This window comes from Pelophylax lessonae (assembly GCF_965119305.1).
Source record: "Pelophylax lessonae genome assembly, chromosome: 3".
In the NCBI taxonomy this organism is placed as follows: domain Eukaryota; kingdom Metazoa; phylum Chordata; class Amphibia; order Anura; family Ranidae; genus Pelophylax; species Pelophylax lessonae.
Genome location: NC_138770.1, coordinates 595,053,794 through 595,072,110, shown reverse-complemented (window position 1 = coordinate 595,072,110; position 18,317 = coordinate 595,053,794). Strand labels below are relative to the sequence as shown.

The following is an 18,317-nucleotide window of genomic DNA, read 5'->3' as shown; positions in this document are numbered from 1 at the left end:
TTAGCAGGACTTGATTTTCTGACTAAAGTTCCACTTTAAGGGAGACCACCCTAATGGATGAATAGTACACCTCCCCTTCTTTTTTTTTCTTTTTTTTTTTTTTTTTTTTTTTTTAACAATGCAGCTCACCACAGGCTGGTGTGCTGCAGTTCATTGGGCTCTGCTGTACAATCCATTGGAGTGCCATCCACGTAGAGCAGGTTCATTGCCGTGTGGTGTGGCAAGGCATGTTCATTCTCATTGCCACAATGCGCAAGTGTGAATGGGCCCTAAGATTCCAACCTTGCCAATATAAGAAATTAACTGTAATGTCTGTAAATTATAAAAAATGTTGGGGTGTGTGTATTATACACAAATATATAAAATATATTATTAAGCTTTCAGTAGCTTAATGGTCATGTACATGGGGTCTGTACATGGTATACAGAAAACTTTAAAAATCTGAGAATATTGTGTTTTTTTGATAGGGGCTACCTGTGTGTTCTGGGTATACATAGTAACTATTCACCCATTACCTTCTCTTGCTTTTTAAATTTTGATTACTACACTGCATACATCATCAATGCTGTTTGCGCTACCTTACTGGGCAAGCACATATGGCATGCATCCTCATTGGGCCAGCAGAATAGAAATATCTGAAGGAAGACTGTATATTTTTTTTTAGAAGCCTATTATGTTCTTCTTTAATGCATCGTAAACCTTAGAGGAAGGCTTGAAAGTCCTTAAAGACCAATGACCCATTGATAAGCCACTATTGTTAAATGGGTTCCCTATTTCTATTCCAACTCCTTTTTATTCAGAGGTATAATTCTGTGAGCCTGGAAAAACGACTCACACTTGTAATTTGTGTTTCCTTAACTCAATTCAATAAAAGTTTATTGAACGGAAGCCTCAAAGGAAGAATCTTCTTGCTGAGAGATGAGAAATTATTCTTTTCTGGACACTTTTTTTTTTTTTTTTTTTTTTTTTTTTTTTAATGCATAATCCCTGTTTCCGTGTGATCATTGCAGAAGGGGTGCGGAAGGAAGGTGTTGTAACGAGTACACCAAAGCTGAGAACAAGCTGAATAATAACAGAACTGTGAAACACCAAAACCCATCCCAGAGAAACTCAATCTGAAAAATATTCAACATTTGATACCCCCAAAGATAATTTGGTTGTTAGCAGCTTAAGGGCTTTAGCAAATTCTGGAAATGGGTTGGGTTGTAGAAATGTGAAGCCAGTCAATGGCTTCAAATGGTTTCCCATTGGGGAAAATAAATTCCTGTTTCCTTATCTTAATAGAAAAGTATTTTATACATTTGTCTAATAATAATTAGTTTGACTATTCTTGAATCTTAGAACATAAATAAGCATTTATTGATGGCTGATTGGAACTTTTTGAGTTCTGGATAATTTTATTGTGGACGCTGGATTGCAGAAAGTGGCTGCAGCATGTTAGTCTCCATTCACACTGGTACGACTTGTCAGGCGACTTGGGTCAGCCTGACAAGTCGCGTCCCATAGTGTAGTACAGGAATGGTTCTAATAGGAGCGACACAAGTCGCTCCGACTTAGAAAAAGGGTCCTGTACTGCTTCGGGGCGACCTGGAGCGACTTGCATAGACATTCATTTTATGAAGTTCTTGCAAGTCGTGCTGACGTAGTGTGAACCAAGACTAAGGGTCAATCTAGTTTATTTATAACCCAAAATCATTGGTTTGGCTGTATTGGATAAGTGGCATAGCCCACAGTTCTCTGCTCTTTTACCATGAAAATGGTTGATCAAGGAAAATTTTGGAGGCAACTTAGCGGACAGATGGGGGTAATTACCAAGGCAAATTTAGATGGCAGCTGGCGTAGTCCTTCTTTAAAAGGTCATTTGATTGGTGTTGGTAATCTCAAACAAAGGATTTTACTTTTTTTTTTTTTTTTTTTTTTCTAGCTTTTAGTAGTATCTTAGCACTTCCATGTTAATAGTGCCTTATTTCTTCTGCCTTTTTAGCATTATCCCCTTATCACAGGCTCCCCATTTACCATTAGAAATATCTATCTTGCATACGCTTCTGCTGAGGAACTGCAAGCAGACATGCAGGGCTGGTGTTAGACTATTTTGCACCCTAGGCAAGACCAGCTACCTGCACTTCCCCAAAAAATTTAAAGATAAAAAAAAAAATGTATTACCATAATATAACCATACTATTAAAAAAGCATATGATTTCCAACAACTGGTAAGTTTCCTAACCTATCGGCAAATGCAGCCTGTGCAGGGATGCTTTCTCACCTCCTTGCCAACGTTGGCTCTGTGTGGGGACTGAGTGGGGAGCTTGGAGGAAGTGATCTTGAGTGCATTATGGCTTGCGTGGCACCTCATTGGCTGGATACCTTATTCACAGATTGGCTGAAGTTTGCATGAGATGACTTTGTCTCCAGCTAACATCATCCAATCCTGCAGCGGTATGCGGAACATCAGCGCAGTGTGTGTAGGGAACATTGGTGGACTGTGGGGAGAAGCCAGCAGAGTGTTAGGAAGCCAGCGGAGCATAGGGAAAACAGTGGCCTTGGCTGTGCCCTAGGCAGCTGCCCTAATTGGCCTAGAAGTAGCAGCAGCCCTGCAGATGTGCTTTAGCACTGCCCAGCAATGCAAAACACTTATAGCAGTTTTTGAAGGGAAGCTGGCAGTCTGTTATTAAGCCTGTTTACATTTTTATATACTTCAGATAGCCCCAACCACTCCACTTCAAGCTGTATCTCTACTCCAACAACCACACTGGGTAGTTTATTAAAACTGGAGCAATTGTGCATACTAACCAATCAGCTTCTATCTTCAGCTTATTCAGTTAAGCTTTGAAAATGAAAGCTAGACGCTGATTTTGTGCCATGTACAGTTTCTCCAAATTTTGGCTGCTTCAGGCTTAAGATCCCTTCATTGGGTACTGGCTCCAGTCAGTCTGTGATCTTCTCACAGTTTTATTATAGCACCAGAAACAAGAATGAAGCTGTTCCCCCTTCTAAAAGTCAAAATTTTAATTTTCTTAATGTAGTTTGGTACAAGGGGTGATTTATTTGGGCTTCTAGAATAGAAGCTTCGTTCTTGTTTCTGGTGCTTAAATTGTGTTTAATTCCTGCTGAATTCAATCTAATAGTGGTCTCATCAGAACCACCTGGCTTGACATGATGATCCTGAAAATTCAGAGAAGCAGGGTGGAAAATTGATGGTTAAACAGTGATCACAGACAGTCAGCTGGGTGCCAGGTGCTGGCTGTTTTTAATACAATGACAAGTATCATAGGTTCCCCTCCAAAATTTGAGTTGCCAGAACAGAAATCTGGGAACTCTGGGAGAAATCTTCCAATGGAGACACTGGTTCTGTTGACATCTAAGAGCGGATTTTCCTCACTTTGAAAAGATTTCCTTTTTATTTCCTGTTGTATCTGTAGAACAGGAAGTGAAGGGAAATGTCCTCAATGGGACACAAGGGTTAAAACAAAGGTGTGCTTTAGTTTTACGTTAAAGTGCAGGCAGTGTGGAGTGATCCCTGTGATATCACCCTGAAAATAGTATCTATTCTCTGTTCTAAATCTGCACCTTAAAGCCTCATGCACACACATGACCTAAATTTGCTGAATATAAGGCTCCGTTCACATGTAGGTGTTTTGGGGCGTTTTTGGGGAGTTTTTCTGCTCTAGGATCCGCTCTCAAAATGCCCAACAAGACAAATCCTATTCATTTCAATGGCCCCTGTTCACATCTGAGCGTTTTGACGCTGTGAGCAAAACGCCCAACGCTCAAAGTACATGAGCTTCTTTTTGGGCAGATTACAGGCGTTTTCCATTGGTCTCTATTATTCAATCTAAAAACGCCTGCACAAAAAACGCCTGTAAATCGCGGCAAAATCGTGGTAAAAAACGCTACGCTCAGGTGTGAATGTAGCCTAAAAATCTAGGCAAATGGCTGCATGCAGCTGTACTCTTGTAAACCTATTTTTCTGAATGGGGAAGTTTCACATCCGGGAAATATGCCTTATGTGCAGGTAAACTCTGATGCAAACTAGTATCAGCATTTAGAAGAGGACAGCTGCATATGGCCATTCAATTGAAGGGAAAGCTTTACGTTGCACCTTTTTCCCCCCTAGGCGTGGGAAAACGCCCAGATTTGTTTGTCTCTTGACTTCCATGTTAATCAAGGATAAAAGATCAGAATACTAACCTGTTGTGTATGGTGGAACCAGCTGGTAGATAGACTGGTCCCCCTGATTTTATTGTAGCGCAATTTAAAAAAATACGTTTTTTTTTTTTTGTAATTGTAAAGCAAAGAATGGCTGGAAACCATATTTTTTAGATTTGTTAGACGTTCCTGCAAATTTAAAGTGTACACTGTAAAATGTTTCTAAAGATGTTTTCATTTTGCTTTCTATAGAATGCTGAGGCCTTCTCTGATGGAAGCTTTCAGTTTCCCCATGGTGAAAGACCAGAATATCTGGATGACCAGGCAGCACACAGGTCTCTACCAAAACATCGTTTTATGACCGATGGACACTCCCCTTTACAAAGTGATGGAACAGGCTCTTTCCTTCTAGATCTTCCAAACTTTCCTGACCTCTCTAAAGCAGACATTAATGGTCAGAATCCAAACATTCAGGTAAAAATCAGCCTTTTTTTTCTTTACTTTTTTTGTTAGATCTGTAAATGGTATTTTAAATAATTTTTGTGATTTTTGTAGGCTGATGACACACAAGCAACTCCACCCCTGGTAATCCGGCTGCTGACAATTTGCTTAAATTGACAGTGACTGGATTGCTAAAGCCAGCCATAGATGGGTAGAATCTTGGCCAATTCAGCAGGGACCACCCAAGATTAGATCCATCTATGGGCAGGCTGCTTGCTACCAAGTTGATCCATTGATCAGCTTTGGTACAACAAGCATGTCAGATTTTTAGCATTTGATTATTGTCGGCAGCTCTAGCCACTAGCGGTAATCACTGTGTTCTTGTGACAGGGACAGCTCCCGCAATCCAACACAATAGCTCTGTGGGAGGGATTCTCCAACACTATCTGTGTTGATGTGGGGAATCGAGCAACTTTCTTGTTGCTGGAAAGAAAATCGAATAATTTATGGCTGGCTTAAAAGTCTACCTGTTTCAACCCTATATAATTGCTCCCTCTGTAGCTGAGATAGGGAAACATAGGCAGCCTTTTTACAATTTGTTGCTGGCGGAAGCATCACCCATGTGTCATCAGCCTAAGTTTATTGATGTCAAAAACCTGAAGAGTACCTTTATACAAATTGACACTTAAAGTCCAGAGAACTGTTGTATTACACAAGACCTTGCCAATTTATATTGACCTCATAGTCCTATCTCATAATGGCATGCATAAGATGGTTCATCTAAAATAATGATGTATTTGTATAGGTTACCTGGAAAAAGGTGCTGGTAGTCGCAGTATACTCCCCCCATGCTTTCTATCATTTGTTTTTACGTTTCCTGTTCTTGATTATGTTTTGATAGGGAATTATTTGATTAACAAACTTATTCCAGATCGTAAGTGTAGGCGGCCTAGGGTTCATCCATTTCAAAACTGTTGCTTAAACACATGGAAATAATACTTGAAGAAAAGTTCTAATATAATGAGACCATTGTACCTCATCTAGAAGTTAAAATAAACAATATCCAACAGTTAGAGGAACCTCCAGAAATTCTTAAAGAAGGGAATTTTGCTTGGTGGAAGAAGTCAAATGTAAGTGAGCATCCCCAAAATGTATGTATAAACTCGCGTCTGGAGAAAAAAAAAATTTAATTGGTTGAAAACGAGTCTTTCCCATTTTCTCTATACCTTGAAGTTCCATTTCAATATCAAACAATATTGGATGCAAGTATCATTTTGAAATTGGGACTCCCAGGATCTTGGGATCTCAGCAAATCTATCCGTTATATATTGAATATATCCTGTTTCTCGTTTCTATACAAAATACCCAGGCCTGTGGTGTTCAAAATTCTCAGTCTCTCCTCTGACTAAACACACGAACACACAATTTTCAGCTTGAGCCACTGAGTTCTGTAAACAGGTTTTACATCAGAGAGAAGGGAGGACCTGATAAATGTGAAAGGATTTGCCTTTACCCGTGCATATTTTAACATCTGTTACATGGCTTATTTTGCTATTTTAGCAAAGCCTCCATATACCTTCTCCCTTCTCCTGCAGCCTTTAGACTCTGAACTAAGAAACATGACAAGTCAAGGTTGTAAAGTACCCAGGATGTTCCCTGTTTTATGTCTGACCTCTAGGACATGAAAAGATCAGTAGTAATCATTCTCTGTCACCCAGCAGTGCATTGCCAAATGTCTGCTACTGAAACTGAACATGAAAGGAGCCGGAGGTGTGATTTATCTGTTCTTCATAATCTCTTCTGACTCTTGGCATAATTATTGAACTATAAACATTCCACAGTATTCTCATATGTTAATGGGAAAATAAAAAAAATGCAATCATCCTCGATCCATTAGGGGAGAAAAATAAAAGTAACTTGGCATTTTTTTAAAGACCAACCTTATTGAAAGGATTTTTATAAATGTTTTTCTTACATAAAATGGTTTTTAAAAAAATGTTTTTGCATAATCTTGACATAGTCTCTTTTTATCTTATAATATTCAGGGTGCACCCATTAATATTCAGCTAATAAACATTAACTTAAAAATTATAAACTTATTTGAATTCTAAGTAGATTAAAAAAAATATAGAGAGAGAGAGGGTTTTTTTTTTTTTTTTTCCATGTTGAACCCCATAAAGAATATAGCAAAAAATTAAAAATTTTTGTTTATAGTTTGCATGAAATACTCTGTGTTTTTTTTTTTTTTTGTATATTCAGTCCTTGGAAATATATGCAGAGCTAGCAAGGATCTACAGTACCTGCTGGGAAGCTGTGTAGCATGAGACATCTGAAGATTTTATTGATGACCTTGAAAATACAAACCTCAAACTTCTTACTGAAAAGCAAATGCCTTGGCATAGATGTGTGGCACTATCCTACATAAGAGTAAAATATCACATAAACATGGTGAAGCCATTGGACTGTAACAAATGACCATTGTTTTGGGACTGCACAAAGTCTGCTTTTAATCAGGGCAAAACCTTATTTTGTCCACTTGTAGATTGATAAAGCAACTCTGTCTAGTTAAGTGTGTTTTTTTTTTTTTTTTTTTTTTTTTTTTTTGTTATAAAGCAAACCACTAAATAAACAGATAAAATACATATACAGTAAAACCTTGGTTTGAGAGTAACTTGGTTTAAGAGCGCTTTGCAAGACAAGCACAATTTTCAAACAAATTTTGACTTGTATATCAAGACATCGCTTGTATATCAAGTAGCCTCAAGTCACAGCTGAGTATAAAAGAGAAGAGAAGCACCTCTAAGTGTAGCAATATGGTTAAATTTAACCGCTTCCATACAGAGCAGTTAGACACCCTTCCTGCCCAGACCAATTTTCAGCTTTCAGCACTCTCACACTTTGAATGACAATTGCTCAGTCATGCTACACTATAACCAAACAAAATTTTTATCATTTTTTTCACACAAATAGAGCTTTCTTTTGGTGGTATTTGATCACAACTGGGGTTTTTTTTTTTTCGTGATATATGCAAAAAAAGAGCAACAATTTTGAAAAAAAAACACTTTTTTTTAGTTTCAATTATGAAATTTTGCAAAAAATAAATTTTTCTTCATACATTTGGGCCAAAATGTATACTGCTACATGTCTCTGGTAAAATTAACCCAAATTAGTGTATATTATTTAGTCTGTGTGAAAGTTATTGAGTCTAGAAGCTATGGTACCAATTACTGAAAATTGATCACACCAGATGTACTGACTGCCTATCTCCTTTCTTGAGGCCCTGAAATGTCAGGACAGTACAAATACCGACCAAATGACCCCTTTTTGTAAAGTAGACCGTCCAAGGTATTTAGTAAGAGGCATGGTGAGTTTTTTGAAGTTGTAATTTTTTCCCACAATTCTTGGGAAAATGAAGAAAAAATTTTTTTTTTGCTTTTTTTTTTTTTTCCCACAAAGTTGTCAATTTATAAGCTATTTCTAACACATAGCATGTACACAGCAAAAATTACACCCAAAAATACATTCTGCTACTCCTTCCGAGTATGGCGATACCACATGTGTGAGACTTTTACACAGCCTGGCCACAAAAAGAGACTCCACGTCCAAGAAGCACATTCAGGCGTTCTAGGAGCATAAATGCACATAAAACTTTCTTACTACCTATCACACTTTTCAAGGCCCTAGAGCACCAATACAATGGAAAAGTCCACAAAATGACCCCATTTTGGAAAGCAAACACTCCAACGTATATTCTATGAGGCATTATGGGTCGTTTGAACATATCATTTTTTTCCACAGGTTTTTGGAAAATGTGGGAAAAAAATGAAAACTTTTTTTTTTTACACAAAGTTGTCAATTTATAGGATATTCCTAACACATAGCATGTACACAGCAAAAATGACACCCCAAAATACATTCTGCCACTCCTCCTGAGTATGGCAATACCACATGTGTGAGACTTTTTCACAGCCTAGCCATATAGAGGGGCCGAACATCCAAGGAGCATCATCATGCATCCTAGCCACTTGCCTAGGCCTATTTTTGACATTTGGTGTTTACAAGCTAAAATCAGTTGTTTTGCTAGAAAACTGCTTAGAACCCCCAAACATTATATATTTTTTTTTAGCAGAGACCCTAGAGAATAAAATGGAGATTATTGCACTATTTTTTATCACACCGTATTTGCGTAGCGGTCTTCCAAACGCAGTTTTTTTGGAAAAAATTCACTTTTTTTAATTAAAAAATAAGAAACCAGTAAAGTTAGCCCAATTTTTTTCCATAATGTGAAAGATAATGTTACGCCGAGTAAATAGATACCCAACATGTCATGTTTCAAAATTGCGCACGCTCACGGAATGGTGACAAACTTTGGTACTTAAAAATCCCCATAGGCGACAATTTAAAAATTTCTACAGGTTGCCATCTTTGAGTTACAGAGGAGGTCTAGGGCTCAAATTATTCCCCTTGCTCGAACGATCGCGGCGATACCTCACATGTGTGGTTTGAACACCGTTTACATATGTGGGCGGGGTTTCTGTATGCATTCGCTTCTGTGCGCGAGCTAACGGGGACAGGGCGCTTTAATTTTTTTTTTTTTTTTTTTTTTACTATTTATTTTATTTATTATTTTTTATTTTTACACCGTTTAAAAAAAAAAAAAAAAATTGATCATTTTTATTTCTATTAAAAGAAATGTAAATATTCCTCGTAATAGAAATAGGCACGACAGGACCTCTTTTTTGTGAGATCTGGGGTCAAAAAGTCCTCAGATCTCACAAGTACACTAAAAGATAGAAAAAAAAAAAAAAAAATAATAATTATAATATAAAATGAAAAAAAAAAAAAAAGAACCTTTAAACCGGTTGCTAGGCAACAACATTTTCCGTAGCTCCGGTCCTCCAAGACCATAGAGTCAAGTGAGGGCAAGCTTGCCCTCACTCGACATCCTGTCTGTGAGGATTCGGGACCGGATCGTTTTCCCCGCTGCCGGCGGGTCCGGTAAGCGGGGAAAAGGACCGGAACGCGTCGGGAGGGGGGGGGGCGCCTCTTCCGCCATCCCGGAAGGGTGATCCCACGGCGAATCCGCCGCTGGGACCACCCTTATCGGAAAGCCAACCGTCCACCGTTTAAAAAAATACCAGGGTTATGGCAGCTATCTGCTACCATAACACCGGTATTTAGGTTTAAACGGACGACGTATATAAACCTTTTTGGACTTGGACATGGTGGCTGTATGAAGGGTGACAGGTACTCGGGTACTTTGTTGGGCAGGTGACAGGTACTCTGGTACTGATGAGCAGGTGGCAGGTACTCGGGTACTCCGATAGGCAGGTGACAGGTACTCGGGTACTCTGATGGGCAGGTGACAGGCAGGTGATAGGTACTGATGAGTAGTACTCACTGACTGATAGGTGATAGGTGATACTGTACTGATGGGTACTGATGATCAGTACTGATACGTGATAGGTACTGATGAGTACTGATGAGTAGTGATGGGTACTGATGAGCAGGCGGCAAGTACTTGGGTACTTCAGGCGTCAGGTACTCTGATGAGCAGGTGGAAGGTACTCGGGTACTCTGATGGGTAGGTGACAGGTACTCAGGTACTCTGATGACGGGTACTCCGTTGACAGGTACTCAAAGTACCCGAGTACCTGTCATCAGAGTACCCGAGTACCTGTCATCAGAGTACCCGAGTACCCGTCATCAGAGTACCCGAGTACCCGTCATCAGAGTACCCGAGTACCCGTCATCAGAGTACCCGAGTACCCGTCATCAGAGTACCCGAGTACCCGTCATCAGAGTACCCGAGTACCCGTCATCAGAGTACCCGAGTACCCGTCATCAGAGTACCCGAGTACCCGTCATCAGAGTACCCGAGTACCCGTCATCAGAGTACCCGAGTACCTGTCATCAGAGTACCCGAATACCTGTCACCAGCCCATCAGAGTACCCGAGTACCTGTCATCTGAGTACCTGATGACAGGTACTCGGGTACTTTGATGGGCTAGTGACAGGTGCTCTTTATTGGGGGGGGGGCAATCAGTGTGGTTGGGGTGCACTGTAGTTGGTAACTAGCTGTTTCCACACTCTCCTCCTCACACAGGATCAGTGTGTGAGGAGGAGAACACGGTGACAGCTAGTTACCGTGTTCTCTGTTGACATTTGTGACCGGCTGTGATTGGACACAGCCGGTCACGTGGTAAAGAGCCAATTTCATTGGCTCTTTACCTAGATCGGGGATCGACTCTGTCCGAGGGACGAGCCTCGTCCCCGATCGCTGCTCTGCGCGCCCCCGGGGGCGCGCATTGCAGAGAGAACGAGCGGCTCGTGCTGGAGCCGCTCATGTGATCGGCTGTGATTGACACAGCCGATCACGTGGTAAACAGCCAATTTCTATTGGCTGTTTACCTTGATCAGTGATGGGCTATGTCCGAGGGACGAGCCTCATCCCTGATCGCGCCGCTGCGCGCCGCCGGGGGCGCGCAGTAGCAGCTAGAACGGGCCGACGTCATATGACGGCGGCCCGGATCTAGACAACCACTTTGCCGACGTCATTTTACATGACTCGGTAAGGAAGTGGTTAATGAAGGTACAACATTTAGCAACTCGCATGGTTGATGATTGGAACAGGCACATCTAAGGATGCAGGCATCAGGGGTAAAGCTGTCCACTTAGACCATCCTCCGCACCGCCATCTACGTCATCCCTTCCATGCTGCCCCTCACTATCAGATCGCTTTACTCCTGGGTGGTCTTCCCGGTCAGGATTACAGACTGGCAGCCGGCGGTGCAGAAGATGGTCTATGTGGACAGCTTTACCCCGGATGCCTTCATACTTAGATGTGCCTGTTTTATTCATCAACCATGTGAGTTGCTAAATGTTGTACCTTCATTAAATGTAACCATATTGCTACACTTAGAGGCGCCTCTCTTCTCTTTGCTACTCTGTAGCTCCTGCTGGATTTTGCTTCTAATCCCCTTGTGGAGGCGCCATTTGTGGATGGACATTTTATGGTTACACAACCTATCACAATGCTATAATCTTTTTATATGGACTATAAACTGAAGGACTTATGATGGTTGTGGAACGAATCATCTGAGTTTCCATTATTTCTTATGGGGAAATTTGCTTTGATATAAGAGTGCTTTGGATTGCAAGCATGTTTCCGGAACGAATTGTGCTCGCAATCCAAGGTTTTACTGTATAGCAAACATTTATTCCTGCCAAATACACAAATAAATAATATCCATATGTAGCAAGGTTGACTCCTTGTGGTGTAACACCTTTTCTCACAATCCCTTTAGGCTCCCACATCCTCTGGGTTCCTGGCCACATCCAGGGAATGTACATTTCCCACTCGCTGTGGCTCAGTGGGACTGCTCCTGATGATAAAGAGGTGGCTCTTCCACTGTCCATCCTGACATATAGGCAGCTGGGCAAGGTCTCAATAGCTGCAGCTCCCAAGATGCAGCAGCTATGGTGAGCAATGATCCATTGCTACCAGAGTACTGCAACTGCATGAAGGGTGGTGATATCTCTCCAGCCGCCCGCCTGTGGTACAAGCCCTGCATCTCCAGCCGCCCACCTGTGGTACAAGCCCTGCATCTCCAGCTGCCCACCTGTGGTACAAGCCCTGCATATCCAGCCACCTGCCTGTTGTACAAGCCCTGCATCCCCAGCCACCCACCTGTGGTACAAGCCCTGCATCTCCAGCCGCCCACCTGTGGTACAAGCCCTGCATATCCAGCCACCTGCCTGTGGTACAAGCCCTGCATCCCCAGCCGCCCACCTGTGGTACAAGCCCTCCCTCTATTTTTCCTACCTGTTACCAAACATGTGTCATTGGGCTCCCGCCTGTGGTACCTGCCGTGACGTCATCGCCCCCCCCCCCCCTTTGCTAGCTGTTCATCTGTGTACCCAGACCTACCCTGAATGTGGCTGTAGGGGACGCTGTCGCAAACTCTAAGGGCAAGTAGCCATTTTATGCATTAACTCAAATCGTGGTCTTCTAGTAGTGCTATCCTCCTCTGCCTGCTACAAATTCTTTCTTTGGCAGGTTAAACAGCCCCCATATACAGTGAAACCTTGGGTTGCGAGTATAATTGGTTCCAGCAGCTTGCTTGTAATCCAAAACACTTGTATATCAAAGCAAGTTTTCCCATAGGAAAGCATTGAAACTCAGATGATTCGTTCCACAAGCATTTATAGTAATATAAAGATATGCTGTTATTATATATAAAGTAGTACATTCTTGTACAGTATAAGTATGCCATCTCCTCTGTTAAACATTGTGTCCCTGTGTCCGTGCTGTACATAACAGATGCCGATTATACTGTATTAGTGCTTGTCTGGCTGTTCACTGCAGCCCTCTGCTTCCTCCTCCTCCCCTCCTCCTCAGATGACATCAGAAGGAGTGATCGTCCCCTCCCGCCGGGTTGAGCAGAGAGACGAGGAGACATATGCATACAGTAAGTGCAGGGACACTCTGAAACAATATAAATCAGCATGTGTATACACAGTACAAGCACTGGGACACATAATGGTATTTAACAGAGGGGATGGCATGCTTTTAGTGTATAAAACTGCTCTTATATCAAGACAGTGCTCGTATATCAAGACAGTTAAAAAATGTTGCTCGTCTTTCAAAACGCTCGTAAACAAAGGTACTCTTAAACCAAGGTTCCACTGTATGTGTATTTCTATCTATCCAGTTTTTAGATTGACAAAACTCTGCCAAGCAGCATACTATGCTATCTTGCTGTCATCATGCTCCTGGTTGGTACATGAGTACTGCAGCACAACGGAGTGGCTCCTTAGGACTCTTCTCCCTCTACTCTGAGCTCTGCTGTACAGTGCATTTCTTTCAAGATGCCACTTCAAAACACAGGACTTGTCTGCTCTTCTCTGTCTGTGGAGAACAAGAAGCCGATGGAATTGACATGCAAGGACAACTATGGACTGCTCTAGTTCTGTGTCCATACATGGTCAAAATATCATGACACAATTGGCTTTAAGAATTGGGTCGATCTTGACTACTGGGCACTCCTGCCTATTGCACCATGTTGTATTTGCATCTCCAGGTGACCTCTTGAGATGTTGCGTTCCCCAGGTATGCATAATGTATGCACTTGACAAAGAATAATTTCAGAGTTTGTCAATCTGTCTGTTGGCCTTTCTGCTGGTCTGGCTGCTGTCGTTTTTCCAAATTCTGTACAGACTGCTTGTTTACTTCCACTGACGTCAGTAACAGGTCATTTGTGATCTGTGTGGGATACCAGTGACAGCTGTCTTGAGTCTGTTTGCAGTACAGGGCTCCTTGCTAAATGGTTAATAGAAGTAGAATGCCTTGCTTAAGATCTTCATACTGACATAGCTCTTGTTTTATTTCTTAGCAGTTTTTTTAAATTTTATGTTCCTTAGTTTTGTAAATAAGGAGCTAACTGTTAAGAGACTCTGAATTTGCAACAGCTGTTGCATTGGCATAGATTTCATCTACAAAGAATGGCTTTTGGTTTTGTTTTCTAGTGTGGAGTCAATTTTATTCTTTGGTGGTCCTTACTGCTGTACTATGGGACTTCACAATTGTTTTCTATAGTTCATGGTTGTATATGTTTCCATCTGACTATAAAGCCCATGGGGGGGTATTGACTTTGTGGCAACGCAAGACTGAAGCAGCGATACATTTTGAGAGCGGGGTTTTTTTTTTTTTTTTTTTTTTTTTTTTAATGGTCAAATGTGAAATTTTGCATATTAGTACCTTGCATCCATCAGTGAGCAGTTGGAGTTTTAGTTCTTCTCCTCCTTTTCACATGACTTCCAGTATCTCCTTACCATCTGTTCTTAAAGCCTCTTGCTTATAGCAGTCAATAGCTCAAGATGCAATTTACACAAAAGTGAATACGAAGAGTGACCCCCCCCCCCCCCTTTACTTTTTCATATGGCTTAATGTGAGGTTTGAATAATGCCTTGTCTGAAATGAAATGGCTACTGCCATGCTGTCAATTCAGATGACCCATAGTGCTTTGTTATCTATTGTCTTGTATTGAATGTTTAAAATAAAGAGATCATTAAGATTATATAATCGGTAAAAAAAATAGTTTTTTTTTTTTCAAAATGAGTTTCAGAAAAACTTGACACACTAAAAATGTGCACTCACTGAAAATATATTTTCCTACAACTTGACGCTAGAGGCATTAGAAGCTGTAGTGTATTTTTTTATTTGTTAAGCTTGCATGATACTATTCTGTTGAGCAACATGTATTTTAGATGCCCCCTTTTATTACCTCTGCTGTTAATTTATTGTTCTTCTGTTTTTTCTTCTTCTAACATTCCCATGTTTAAAAATAATACTGCTTATGGAGTTGGGAGTCCATAATTGCTGTTATCCTAAATACTGACGTGCAAGGTTGACAGAACAAAGTCTAGCGCTGTACATCAGCATCCAATAGATATGCTGAAAACAAACTCCTTGCCCCAATCTTCAGAAAATGTAAAAATTACCACTTGAGGATTCTCTTGGGCATGGAAGTTATATATTGGGATTTTACAGTTTCGGTTCACCATTTGGCTTTGTATAGAGTTGCTAAGTGTGCATTTTTTCTCTCTAATCCACTTAATCATTTACATTGTACATGCAGCTCTAATGAAAGGAAGATCCAGCAGTCTTGGACTTGTAAAATTTAAGTATGTTTAGCTGATGGACCTTTTTTGGTATCTCATGCCAGTGTTCCAAGTTTGCATATAAGTGCCGGGTCACACTTGTGCGATGCGGGAAGGCTGCGAATTTGCAGCCTGTTCCCGCATCGCAAACGCACATCTGGCAGTTCACATTGCCATATGCGATACGCAGGGGGTGTCAATGAAATGTTAAGGACACCCCCAGTTTGATCGCATATCGCAGTGCGATCTGACAGTTCGCACAGGATCGGATCGCACAAGTGTGAACCACTGTGCAATCCAATCCTGATGCGGCTGGAAAAAAGGGTCATGTGCGTGTTTGGTGCAGATACAGTGCGAATTCAGCCATATAAAGTGTATGGCTGAATTTGCATCCGCACCTCCGATCGCATGTAATGAAGGAGCAGTGCGCTCCGAATTACATGCTATCGGCGCACTCGCTATGGTGTGAACCGGCCCTAAAGGGTAACTCCACTTTTCGTGGGGGAAAATAATAAAGCATATACAATTGCAACACAAGTCATATTGTATTTTTAATGTTATTAAAAATGTCTTTTTAATGTTATTAAAAATGTCCTTTTCCTTTTTAATCTGCAGCTGCTGTCATTTTCTGAAAATGCAATGCAATATGGCTACCTAGAGTTTTTCTGTACACAGAATGTGTACAGGATGTCTCCCAGAAACCTAATTTCCTGCTTGTGTGATTTGGCTCGCCAATTTTTCCAAAAGTATGCCCTAAGATACAAGTCAGATTTCAGGCATTTTTGGTGAGATATTCCCTATAGGAACACGTCTAAAGTTATGCAGGCCCAGCAGATTTCCTCATTAGTGCTCTGCAGCTGCACAGCTGTTTGAGAATTATAAAACCACTCCCATTTAGACCCACTCAGCACAGAGGAACAAACAGTGATTTCTTCAAATTAACAAAAAGGTGTGAATCTGCAACAAAGGCTGTTTATAATCCCTGCAATGTACATGATCACCCAGAGGGGAATGTTTGGAGTTAGGTGGAGTTACGCTTTAAACATAATTGAATCACCTGTCTGCTCAATAGATAATAATTACCAATGAATGAACAGCTTAGGCCCCACCTGTGCTCCATTCCTGCACCCACCTTCTGTCAGTGCCTAACAATATTTTAGGTTAAAGTAGCACTAAAGGCTCCAAGTCTTCTACCCTAATGCATCTTAGGGAGCCTGTAAAAGATTCTCCATTTTTTACATTTTGTGTTTTGTGTGCAAAAAACATATTTCTCTTTCGTTCATTGATGGACACAGCTCCTGATCTTCTTAACCATTGGGTTATACTGCCCCCTACAGGAGTAGACAGGAAAACTGTCTGGCTATGCCTATGGGCAGTCCCTCTCTGCTATAGGTACTCCATTTTTTTTTCTGCCTAGTCAGGAGTAAAGACCTAGTTCCTTGCTGAGATATCTGGTTCTGGCAATTTTTTTTTTTTTCTTTTTAGATAGAATTTTTTTTTTTTCCTGTGAGAGCTACAATCAACTGCCAGACTGGGCGACGGGCTGGATAATCTCCAGTGGTCACCCAAGTCTGGCCAGCTTTAGAGGTCTTTCTTTGCCTTCCTGTTGGAAGCCATCTTGGACATGTGCAGACTGCTGTCTCTTATAAACTCTGTTTCTCTGTCGCTCATTGACAGACGTAGTCCTCGTTGATACTAACAACTCGGGTTATGCTGCCCTCTACAGGAGTAGGACTAGACAGGAAAGAAAACATTCTGGCCACACCTTAGGGGCAGTCCCAGAGAGTATATCCTCTCTCTCTCTCTCTCTGCTACAGCAAATCAGTTTTTTCCTGTCTAGTAAACAAGAGATCCTGAGTTCAGATCTCAGCAGTGCCTCCATCCACTCGAGCGCTCAGTACTTCCTGGGCCTTCCGCCATCAGGCGTCAGTGGTCCAGGTATGTAAGGCGGCCACCTGGTCGTCAGTACATACCTTTACAAAGTTTTATAAAATTGATGTGATGGCATCGGCAGATGCCTCATTTGGCCGCAAGGTTTTGCAGGCCGCAATTTGAGGAGACCGGTGGTCTACCTCGAGGGTTTTTTTCTGTTGGAATTTCTGTTGAGTCTCATCTTTGATTGATGAGCCTTGAGAACTTCTAGTTGGCACCGGTTGGGCCTTCTAGATTGGATTTTTGATTTCCATTTTCCCACCCCTCATTTGTGGTACTGCTTTGGGACGTCCCGAGTTGTTAGTATCAACGAGGACTACGTCTGTCAATGAGCGACAGAGAAAAATGGATTTTTGTAAAATCTTACCGTAAAATCCTTTTCTCTTAAGCTCATTGACAGACGTAGTACCCGCCCCTCTGTTTTGAGTTGGGTTGGGTTAAATTCTCTAAACACTGCTTTGTGACATAACTGATTTGCTGTAGCAGAGAGAGAGAGGATATACCCTCTGGGACTGCCCCTAAGGTGTGGCCAGAATGTTTTCTTTCCTGTCTAGTCCTACTCCTGTAGAGGGCAGCATAACCCGAGTTGTTAGTATCAACGAGGACTACGTCTGTCAATGAGCTTAAGAGAAAAGGATTTTACGGTAAGATTTTACAAAAATCCATTTTTTTATCATCACTTGCCTGCTCTCACCTGAGAGCTTGCAGTCCGTTCTCTTGTGTTTGTGCTCCAGGGTGCATCACTGCTGGCAGTCTTCTGTTCTCCGTGTTCCTCCATGCATGACCTGGCTTGGCTGACGACTTTCCTGGCTCACAATTGCGCATCGGCAGACTACCCGCTACTGGACTCGACCCCGGCTTGGATGACTACCCACTTCTAGACTCGATCCCGGCTGTTCCTGATTTCACTCCTCACATTTGCTGTGCGTTTTATTGTTGTTGCCCTAATATACTGCTTTATTTTACTTGCATCTTCATGTGGTTTGGTTTCCTGACACCAGCGAGTGCACACAGACCTCAGCCCCACTGGATGGGGGCTGGCCTGCAAGTTAAATGCCTCACGAGGTCACATATGACTGGGTCTCAGCCCGAGTCACAGCGTTCCTCCTGGCCGATAGCCCCCCCATTTCGATGGA

The 18,317-nt window shown here is 41.6% G+C and overlaps 1 protein-coding gene across 1 annotated transcript in view; it reads left to right on the top strand.

Annotated features, from left to right (window-relative positions):
• Positions 1 to 3,997: 3,997 nt before the first annotated feature.
• The window catches only part of ISM1 (isthmin 1), a gene marked incomplete at its 5' end in the record, with an annotated part of 63,357 nt that continues 49,037 nt past the window's right edge, over positions 3,998 to 18,317 (top strand). The window contains 2 exons of the mRNA XM_082250613.1: positions 3,998 to 4,012; positions 4,399 to 4,620. Coding sequence (XP_082106739.1) covers positions 3,998 to 4,012; positions 4,399 to 4,620 — 237 coding nt within the window. The remainder of the gene's footprint in view (positions 4,013 to 4,398; positions 4,621 to 18,317) is intronic.